The sequence below is a fragment of the Oncorhynchus nerka genome, linkage group LG7 (assembly GCF_034236695.1).
Source record: "Oncorhynchus nerka isolate Pitt River linkage group LG7, Oner_Uvic_2.0, whole genome shotgun sequence".
In the NCBI taxonomy this organism is placed as follows: domain Eukaryota; kingdom Metazoa; phylum Chordata; class Actinopteri; order Salmoniformes; family Salmonidae; genus Oncorhynchus; species Oncorhynchus nerka.
In genome coordinates, this window is record NC_088402.1 from 58,223,875 (window position 1) to 58,235,232 (window position 11,358).

General features: G+C 41.9%; 1 protein-coding gene across 1 annotated transcript in view; it reads right to left on the reverse strand.

Moving 5' to 3' along the window:
- The window catches only part of tafa5l (TAFA chemokine like family member 5, like), a 71,689-nt gene extending 68,395 nt beyond the window's left edge, over positions 1–3,294 (reverse strand). Inside the window, exon 1 of the mRNA XM_029665531.2 lies at positions 2,720–3,294. Coding sequence (XP_029521391.1) covers positions 2,720–2,822 — 103 coding nt within the window. The 5' untranslated portion in view covers positions 2,823–3,294. The remainder of the gene's footprint in view (positions 1–2,719) is intronic.
- Between the last annotated feature and the right edge of the window lie 8,064 nt (positions 3,295–11,358).

The following is an 11,358-nucleotide window of genomic DNA, read 5'->3' on the forward strand; positions in this document are numbered from 1 at the left end:
CCATCATCAACATATTTGATGCAGATACAGTCCAAGAAACACACACCTCCACCTCAAAAAATCTCAGAGAACATCTCTCTCTCTCTCTCTTCTGACCCATATACACAACAAAGGTGGTGAGGTTGACAAAGCGAAGAGGGAGGGGGAGCTGCTGGTCCACTGAACAACTGGTGGAATTGGCTATGGTGAGGGAAATCCAGACATTTCCAAATTTAGTGTTGAATAAACTGGCGAGCATGGAGAGGAGCTTGACAGGCCATCCATCTGTGTGGGGCCGGGGCCCAATGGCATGAGAAGGCCAGGCTACTGTACTTTGATTTCCTGTCGCTGTGACAGATGGTGCCGCTATGGAGGGGAGGCGATGCAGCCAGTCATGGCAGGATTCACGACCGCCCCTGCCCCAAGACCTCTCTTTGTTAGGCTACCAGGGGCCACCCAGGGAGGTGGAGATCGGACCTAGGAGCACTGAGTGAGTATCTGTGCATGGTCAGGTGTGATTGCGATATGTGCACCGTCCTACAATAGGGAAGCAGAGGTATACATGTATTTGACTTGAGCGATGGGAAACTTGAGAAGACTTCAAATGCTGGAGGAGCGCCCAAATCAAATCGACCCCTATACTTACCCCTATGAAGGTGTGGAGATTTGAGAGGACTGGACAGGTGTAAGCGATATGGATATCATTTCCATCTAGGCAATCAGAGGGTAAGGTGAAGCTACAACCATATCATACCATATCTATCCCTCTGAAATCTCCACAAGTCCATAGCGGGTAGGGACAAGTGGTTGGTTTAGGATCGACACAAAGAGAAGTCTAAACAATGTATTCAGATAATCAACATGTCTGCCAAAGGACATCCTGATCTTTGTGACTGTGAATCTTTCTTGGGTTGGTGGAGAATAACAACCTAGTAATTTATCCCAAAAGCGAACTACTGTACACAGAGAGAAGGTCAAAGTGCAGGTTTAATCAGTATCTCGAGGGCAGGCCATAGTATTCCACAGTTCAGGGGTTTATACTGCGGTGTATAAATGATCTGTGAAGAATTGATGTAGTTCATATGAAGGTGTTATGTAGGCCCATGCTATACAAAGCCCTTAGACATACCCTGGGGGCTTTTTCGGTAGCTTCAATTATTTACTGAATGGGAGTGGGTTGTGAAAAAATGAAACTACATGGATTGCTTCATTTCTACACCTCCATAACAAGGTTATTCGTGAATAATGTTAATTAATATTAATCATTATTATTGTAATAGACTCAAAGACAGCAAGCATCCTTTTGTCAATCATTGGTTTGAGAGAGGAAGAGCTGAGGAAAACATAGACATTTGCCTTGTGAACCAGAGAAGAAAATGAGCATGGTAGTAATAAATGAATAACCATTTTCTAAGCTCTGGTGTCCTTCTCTGTTAGACAAGACTACAGAGTTCCAAATTGGTTTAGTTCAGGGCAGTAGCCTATGTAGCAGAGGGAAACGTGTTTTTGCTTTCCATTCTGTGGATGAGTGAATGTGTAATTGCACTACTAGTGCATACATAATTCAACAGGGTAGATTTCTACTGTCATTGCATGGCAAGGAATTAATATAAAACGGTATGAAATCATAAGGCACATGATGAAGAATAATAGACTTGGGCTAATGGTAAAATAAATAGGCTTCATCACAGCCAGGGATCCTCCACAGGCAGGGATCCTCCATAGCCAGGGATCCTCCACAGCCAGGGATCCTCCACAGGCAGGGATCCTCCACAGCCAGGGATCCTCCACAGCCAGGGATCCTCCACAGGCAGGGATCCTCCACAGCCAGGGATCCTCCACAGCCAGGGATCCTCCACAGCCAGGGATCCTCCACAGCCAGGGATCCTCCACAGCCAGGGATCTTCCACAGGCAGGGATCCTCCACAGCCAGGGATCCTCCACAGCCAGGGATCCTCCACAGCCAGGGATCCTCCACAGGCAGGGATCCTCCACAGCCAGGGATCCTCCACAGCCAGGGATCCTCCACAGCCAGGGATCCTCCACAGCCAGGGATCTTCCACAGAATACATGACAGGAGCATTGCTTCCAGCATTCATCTTTTGAGTAGCCTAACAACAAATAATCCCCTAACACACTCGACAACTGGTGGCTGCCAGCAGGCCCTGGGGTGGTTTTATTTTCCCAAGTGTTCTAAGCAATTTTTGAAAATTATTATTATTATTAAATATTTGTTTTCATTGTTGGACATAAAAGACTGTGAAAACACCAATAAATCAGCCGAGTGGTTTACATTTTGAAAATCTGTTTCCAAGTACAGTATTACCACGAATAATAGAGAGACGTGTGATCTTATATTAAAATGTAAGCAAGGTTTGAAATTATTATGTTTTAGTCAAATATTATATCTGTTGGGGCTTCTTCCGTTAAATTTGCAGTTTACAAATTATTTGTAATTATGTTCAGCCCCAGACCATCTGCTCAAGAAAAAAATCGTCCCGAGGCTGAATCTAGTGGATGATCCCTGGTCTAGAATACCAACCCAAGAGAGGGTCATTTTTATGTAAAAAGCAATAAAACAAAGCAAAACAACAACATTGTGTAACAACAAGTATACACTGAGATCAAGCAGTATCAAGACGATGAATGATCCATGTGTAGCTGTCCTGTCTCCTTGCATTAGAAATTCCAGTAAGTAGAGTAGCCTAACCGTGGCATTGCATCATGTAGATGCACTTACCCTCTCTCAGGAGATGGGAGTAGATGACCCACAAGAGCAACAGACAGCAGAGCGACGCTCCTCCACCTGCTGAGACCTTCTTCATTCCCTTTCCCGACTGCATCCTTTCTCCCGCGTCTCGTCGTATCCCTCGTTTTTCCCACTTTTAAGGTGGTGTTCAAATGGGTGAAGACTTATTCCTATGGTGTTTCGATAGCCCGCCGTTGACATCTATTTTCCGCGGTAAATTAGTGGAGGACAATTCAATAGAGTAGCCTATGATTGACACGATCCCTTATTAGCAAATTCCCTTCTTATATTTTTCTGTGACTGTCAATGATTTGCAGTGAGTGCAACGCCGATCGAAGCTTCATAGCAGCCCAAGTTGAATCTAAATGAGATGTCCATTTGGCAAGTTTCAAACGACATTCAGGAGTCAGGAGAGGATTCTCACGAAACATCACCATATGATATGAAGTTAATACACTTCATAATCCCCGGTGGAAGTTCCAGGTTTATTCCATATACCGTATGGTTTATCCATTCACGGATTGCAGATCGAAAGACTCACGGTTCAAGCAGCCTACTACTGCAAGACGCGGAGGCGAACGCCAAGACCTCCGCAAGCATCGTCAGCTTCTTTGCGCTTGAGCGCGAATTTCCTACGACGACGCACGAGCTCATATTCTTCAGTTTCTTTAGTTGAAAGGCCAAGAAAAATAGAAGTTCGGCTCCTGCAAAACAAAACAGGATATAGTCTAGTTATGCACGGTGGCTGTGCAATCGACTGCAATAAACATCAACATAAAATCCTAAAGGTCACAAATACACCGTGTTGGGAGTAGTGGACTACATTTATCCAAGTTCAACTAGTAGCCTAGGCCTAATTTAACTACATTTTTGCAGTAGCTTGGTGGTAGTTTAAAGGAAGTCAAAAACTTTCTGTGTTGCATATTTCCACACTATGAGGTTGGAATAATAGTCTACTGTGAAATTGTGAAAATTATGATAATGCCCTTTTAGTGTTAAAGCTGTTTGAAAAGGCCACCTGAAATGTCAGCCTGTTTTGGTGGGATGGAGTTTTGGACTGCCTTTAGTTATTAGACCAATAAGAATGAGCAGGGGTGCAATTTACACTGGGGACGGGGGGCATGTCCCCCCCACATTCTGAAATTGCATTTTTGTCCCCCCAGTTTTACAATTCGAATGTGATTCATAACAAGGCAACAATGTGCTTTGGGACCATGCGGATGCCTCCGAGCGATCGGTTAGGCTGTTTGGAGTGTTAATCCATCTGGATAAAAAGATGTATAATAATGATGTCCCCCCCACTTCTAAAACCAAAGTTTCCCATGGGAAAGAGAGTTCCAAACCTCTCTGCCAATAACAGCTGGTTATCTCTGCCACTCAGACCACCCCCAGACAGTCCTAGCAAAATACTTGCTTGAGAAATTGCTTTTTGCCAAGAAGCTATTTTTGCTAATTTTTTGGACCATTTGAATAGAAAACAATCACAATAAGGTACTTCATTTTTACCCATTAATTATTTGATATTGAAATAAGAATGGGTGCATTGAATCTTTAACTAAATTCATATCTTGGTAGTGTTTTCAGTAGTTAATTACTTTTCTGCAGTGGTAACTACTGGAACTACACACTACTTTTTTTGCAAAAATATTTCCTTTCTTTTTCCGGCATTTCCTTTCTTCTTCCGGCATTTCCGGCATTTCCTTTCTTTTTCCGGCATTTCCTTTCTTTTTCCGGCATTTCCTTTCTTTTTCTTTTTCCGGCATTTCTTTTCTTTTTCCGGCATTTCTTTTCTTTTTCCGGCATTTCCTTTCTTTTTCCGGCATTTCCTTTCTTTTTCCGGCATTTCCTTTCTTTTTCTTTTTCCGGCATTTCCTTTCTTTTTCCGGCATTTCCTTTCTTTTTCTTTTTCCGGCATTTCCTTTCTTTTTCTTTTTCCGGCATTTCCTTTCTTTTTCTTTTTCCGGCATTTCCTTTCTTTTTCCGGCATCATTTAGTAGACTAAATTACACATTTTGTCAATATCTGACTCCAGAGTGAACTGTTCTTGCAATTTGTAGTCTATGACATTTCAGAGATAGGTTTCACATAGTTTGGATGTAGTGAATTACTTCAAAGTAACTTTAGTTCAGTAAACTATATTTTTCTCAAGGACAGCTTTAGTGTAGCTTAACATCTTCCATTGTGAAATCATTGGTAGCTTGGTTAACTCATTTCAGAGGACTGTAGCTTCCCCAACACTGCAAATAAAGTCTGCTTAAACAAAAGTGCTGTTTTGTCAGATTTCTTTTGTATTAGGCTATACTCACAAAAGTGCAATGTCCAAGGCTATATGCTATTGCATTTGTCAGTTATTCTAATTATTTGGCCAAGATTGAAGATTAGAAATGGGCTATCGGTATGTCAATCTCTGTCGAAGTCTTGTCACCTGAATGAGCTAGATTTTATCTCATGCATTTTCGCTATGATCCAGTAACAGCAGCTCTACAAATGTCTGTAGTCTATTGTGATTTATTCATATTGCCAAGTCCACCGAATTCAACTCTCGGTCATCCACCGACTATATCGCTAAATAAATAGGCAATGTCTAACCTGTTTTGACGGGACAGCGAGAAAAGAATAGATCCCAAGAGAATCACTTCCCCTCCAAGGAGTCAATTCGTACAGGCTAGGCAGCATTTAGGCTACACGTCAGCTAGGATTTCCATCGGAAAGCGTGTACACGAGTAGCCTTGAGTTAGAATGTTCCCCTCCCATCTATCTGACTTGCTCTCTCTCAGCAGTTAACATTACACTCACAAAAGTTTCATATTATGTGCAAATAGTTAAAGTTAAAGTACAAAAGGGAAAATAAATAAACATAAATATGGGTTGTATTTACAATGGTGTTTGTTCTTCACTGGTTGCCCTTTTCTTGTGGCAACAAATCACAAATGTTGCTGCTGTGATTGCACACTGTGGTATTTCACCTAGTAGATATGGGAGTTTATCAAAGTTGGGTTTGTTTTTTAATTCTTTGTGGGTCTGTGTAGTCTGAGGGACATATGTGTCTCTAATACTGTCATACATTGGGCAGGAGGTTAGGAAGTGCAGCTCAGTTTCCACCTCATTTTGTAGATAGTGTGCGCATAGCTTGTCTTCTCTTGAGAGCCAGGTCTGCCTACAGCGGCCTTTTTCAATTGTAAGGCTATGCTCACTAAGTCTGTACATAGTCAACGCTTTCCTTAAGTTTGGGTCAGTCACAGTGGTCAGGTATTCTGCCACTGTTTACTCTCTGTTTAGGGCCAAATAGCATTCTAGTTTGTTCATTTCTTTTGTTAATTCTTTCTAATGTGTCAAGTAATTATCTTGTTGTTTTCTCATGATTTGGATGGGTCTTATTGTGTTGCTGTCCTGGTGCTCTGTGGGGTCTGTTTGTGTTTGTGAACAGAGCCCCAGGATCAGCTTGTTTAGGGGACTCTTCTCCAGGTTCATCTCTCTGTAGGTGATGGCTTTGTTATGGAAGGATTGGGAATCACTTCCTTTCAGGTGGTTGTAGAATTTAGCAGCTCTTTTCTGGATTTGGATAATTAGCGGGTATCGGCCTAATTCTGCTCTGCATGCATTATTTTTGTTTTATGTTGTTTACCTAGGATATTTTTGCAGAATTCTGCATGCAGAGTCTAAATTTGGTGTTTGTCCCATTTTGTGAATTCTTAGTTGGTGAGCGGACCCCAGACCACACTACCATAAAGGGCAATGGGTTCTATAACCGATTCAAGGCCCTTCTTGCCAGAAGTAACCTGTGGTGCTGATGCTTAGGCTGCGGTGTGTATAGTTTTTTGTGTGGTCTAGGGCAACGGTGTCTAGATGGAATTTGCATTTGTGGTCCTGGCAACTGGACCTTTTTTGCAACACTCTCTCTCAGCACACAGAGGGACGCACACTCAACACATGCACCCACAGACACACGCCAAATGTCTTCCCTAATTCCTTTGTGAGAACAGGCGATGAATCACATTCTTTGGATAAAATTGTCTAATTAAGACAATATTTTTTTATGCCAAAACTCCATTGCCCAGAGGAGCAGGGAGATAAAGAAAGAAAAAATTATATTGGCCATGTTGGGAATTTTCCTATTCAGACATAAGGTGTATGAGAGATGAGATGGGACAACAGTACAATGCATTGGGCATTGCTTCTCGAACCTCTCCTTCGGGGACCACAGCTGTTCCATGTATTTGATCTATTCCAGAGCTAGCACACCTGATTCAACTTGTCAAATAATCATCAAGCCCTTGATGAATGAATCAGGCGTGCTAGATCAGGGATAGAATACAATTTTGAAACATCTGAGTGCCCCGAGATCTGAGAACCACTGAGGTAGAGCACATGGAAGAACACAATGTCTCTGAAGACAGTGGGCCTGAATTTTTATCCCTCCACAGTGGAGTCAGTAGATCAACAATGTGGTCATAGCAACATCTCTAGATTACTGATTATATTGTTTTGGAACATTCTGAACAGAATGTACAGAAATAGCCTTTGTGTGTGTATGTGGTGTGGTGTGTGTGTGTGGTGTGGTGTGGTGTGGTGTGTGTGTGTGTGTGTGTGTGTGTGTGTGTGTGTGTGTGTGTGTGTGTGTGTGTGGTGTGGTGTGTGTGTTACCCGGTCAGATTTAGAGCTCTGCAGATGCCACTCTATCTTCTAAATGACCACCATTAAAACTCCCTGGCTGTTGAGTACCAGACCTATAATTCAGTCCTCCGCTATACGACCAGTCAGTCAGTCTGGTCTGTATTAGCAGATGGAAAGGTGGTCTCAGTTCAGATATATTCATCCACTCTTACAGGGATGGATCTTAGGATGAACTATACTGTGACAACCGTAAGGTAAATGACACTTGGTTTGTTCAAAGAACCCGTTTTAATGGATCCTCAAAGAACATCTTGGGGTTAATTTTTGAACTAACCCCCGTCCACTGTTAACAATAACACAGTATTTTAGTTCTCATTATGATTTTAGTGTTAAAGCAGAATAAAAATCAAATATGAGGTCAACTCCCAGCATAGCCCCATGTCCAATGGGTACATCTGGCGTGTTGATGTTAATGTGTTGATGTTCTCCTTTATCCAAAGCCAGGATGATTTTACACTGTATGGTGATTGAACAGGTTTCCTGTTAAATTCATCAGAGGTGTAGGGAGGGTGAAGTCTGAATCCAAGAAATAATCATTATACAGATGATTAACAAAACATGCACACAACAGTATTTCTACCTTGGTTTTTGTGGTGAATGTGAATGAAAAAAACTTTTGGTAATGTTTTTCATACACACACCTTGTCCATAATGTAGAGGCCTATGGGATATTCATTGAAGAGGTAAGGGATCTGCACAACATACCTTTGTATGCCTCCTTGTCTGTATACCTGCAGATACAGACACAAAAGAGACCAGTTTAGTCATCTGCACCCGATACAGCTACCATAGCCTTCAACATATTCTTATAGCCTACATATTCTTATAGCCTACATATTCTACCTTTTGATTGATATCCATTGAATTGTGTCTATTTTTTGTTTTAGAAAGATTTGCACAAATATGAAAAGATAAATAGTATCATCATAAAACAATATCAAGTTAGTTCATACAAGGGACAAACCTTCCCTTAAATTGAGGAGCTCTTAACATTTTTCAGTTAAGTGCCAGCACCTGCTGTCCTTTCAAATTCAAATACAAATGTTTAATTTGGGCAGTTAGTTGGTGGGGTTCTTGCAGGAACCTAAGGAGGTTTCCTCGATGAACCCCACATCCTATGGGGTTCTTGGAAGAACCTTTTGGGGGACAGTTTCAGTCCCAAGAACCCTAAGGTTATTCAAAGAACTTTGATAATCTTAGAAGAACCCTTGTTGAACCCCCAATTTTTAGAGTGTTATCTTGTGTACCAGACTCATGAGGCCGTTGAAAGACACTAAAATAAGACAGAGATGGATTGTTATTGATAAAATATGCCCAAACCCACATGCAGACCAATCGTCTTATGCCTGTACCACCCACTGCCATTGTGTCCTTGAGCAAGGCACTAAAATGAATATTTCAGCAGGGCACTAAACTCAATATTTCAATAGCGTGAAAGCTCTCATGCTCTAATGCTCTTGTTCATACAACAACCCTACATAGCCCAGTCTCTTCTTTGGTTACACCACCAGCACTCTGCTCAACCTCACAACAACTCCAACACCCATGAGCCACACCAATTCTTAGTTGGCAATTACTATGAATAGTTTCCTTCTGCTCTTTTCTTCTATGGGCAAGGCAGCAAACGGACTGACACAGAATGGCCCTCTTTCTGCTCCGCTGGAGTGAGAACCGTGTTGACAATCTCTCTGCAAAGGGACGGGAACATCTGTCCTTCTGAGATGCAGCGGACCTTGAAAGGAAAACAAAACAAAATTCGCAAGCAGCAAGAAGGCCCTTCCACAATTACAAAGCGGACACACGTGCCCCTCATAACAAAGTGGGGTTCTAAGGAGTTTAGTTCTCTTTGAACTGGGTTTTATTTCTGCGGCTCGCCTCAAGAATAATTGTGGACAGAATTGTCACTGGGTAGCTGCTGGGTAGCTCGCAGAGTCCATAGCCTAGGAGGCATGTTGGACTAAGCAGTCTGGTGAGGAAAAATGTACTCTAATTTGCACTTTTAGTTTTCTAGGTTAGGGGTTAGGGTTAAGTTTAGGATTTTGGCTAAAGGTTAAGGTTACAGGAAGGGTTATCTAAAAGGGTAGGGGAAGGGTTACCTAACATGTTAAGTAGTTACAAAGTGTTAAAAAGTAGTAAGTAGTTGAAAAGTTGATAATTAGCTAAAATAGTTAAGTTGTTCGTGATGAAAGTTAGGGTTAGCTAAAAATGTTAAGGTTACAGGAAGGGTTATCTAAAAGGGTTAGGGGAAGGGTTAGCTAAAAGGGTTAGGGGAAGGGTTAGCTAAAAGGGTTAGGGGAAGGGTTAGCTAAAAGGATTAGGGTTAGGGGAAGGGTTAGCTAAAAGGATTAGGGTTAGGGGAAGGGTTAGCTAAAAGGGTTAGGGTTAGCTAAAAGGGTTAGGGTTAGGGGAAGGGTTAGCTAAAATGATTAGGGTTAGGGGAAGGGTTAGCTAAAAGGGTTAGGGGAAGGGTTAGCTAAAATGATTAGGGTTAGGGGAAGGGTTAGCTAAAAGGGTTAGGGGAAGGGTTAGCTAAAAGGGTTAGGGGAAGGGTTAGCTAAAAGGGTTAGGGTTAGGGGAAGGGTTAGCTGTTAGGGTTAGGGGAAGGGTTAGCTAACAGGGTTAGGGGAAGGGTTAGCTAAAAGGATTAGGGTTAGGGGAAGGGTTAGCTAAAAGGATTGGGGTTAGGGGAAGGGTTAGCTAAAAAGGTTAAGGTTACAGGAAGGGTTATCTAAAAGGGTTAGGGGAAGGGTTAGCTAAAAGGATTAGGGTTAGGGGAAGGGTTAGCTAAAAGGATTAGGGTTAGGGGAAGGGTTAGCTAAAAGGGTTGGGGTTAGGGGAAGGGTTAGCTAACATGCTAAGTAGTTGCTAAGTAGTTGCAAAGTAGCAAGTAGTTGAAAAGTTGCTAATTAGCTAAAAAACATGAAGTTGTCTGTGATGAGATTCAAACTCGCAACCTTTTTGCTTTAAGTAATCATCTGTGTTATGTAACCATACGTAACATATTATACTAATTTGAGTATCCCAGATTTACATTTACTGTGTTAAGTTTAGTCTGAGACCAGGCTGGATGAAATGGTCCCTTAGAGAAGGATCCTTAAAGGAAGTTTTGATAGGCCTACAACAATGCATAAATATACAAAAGATCCCAGTCCTAGTTGCTATCTAGCAGTCAGAAATCCTAAGTTTGTTAGGATATGCAATCATTTATTTATATGAAAAACATTAGCTAGCACATACCTAGCGTTTCTGTCTGTAACCTTGGCCTTGGTTGTTCAACTTCAGCCCATAGTGAATAAGCAGTAACTGTCAAGTTCCTTACTTGACATATTGTGATAATGCAACGTATCAATGGGACAGAGTCAGTTGTCGAATATTCATTGCTTCTGATTTACTTCCTTCATTGGTAGTCTCAAATTGAGTGGCACAATTGTCGAATGGTTGCAATAAGAAAGTGTTTTTTTCAATGATGAAAGGTGAATGTGAAAGTCAAGGGCATAACTTTGATTTGAAATAGGGGGGGACAACAGAGGGTAAAACATGAGTGTCCGTGGGGACAGGACTATGTAGGGGGAGGGTAGGGTCAAATAGTGTCCGTGGAATTATACAGTACCTCTCAATACAGGATTGGCCAACCCTCTTACTGGAAAGCTTTTGCTCTAGCTTGCAGGCCAGGATCTTCACTGCCTGAATGGAGGACACATACATGTACATCATACTGACACGGTCCATCTCATCCTCTCCATGTCTCCTTCCCTTTATCTTCACTGATCTGAAGACACACGCTAGGTTAAAGCAATATGAAGGATGTTTACTGACTACTGGGCATTTGCTTTCACCTGTTCAGTTCTTTAATGTCAGTGCAGATGGAGGAAAGCACACAAAGAGAGGAATTGTTGAGTTCTCTCTTCAAATTGGCAATAGCAAACATGAATCCACTGTTGATCTTCTTCATCATT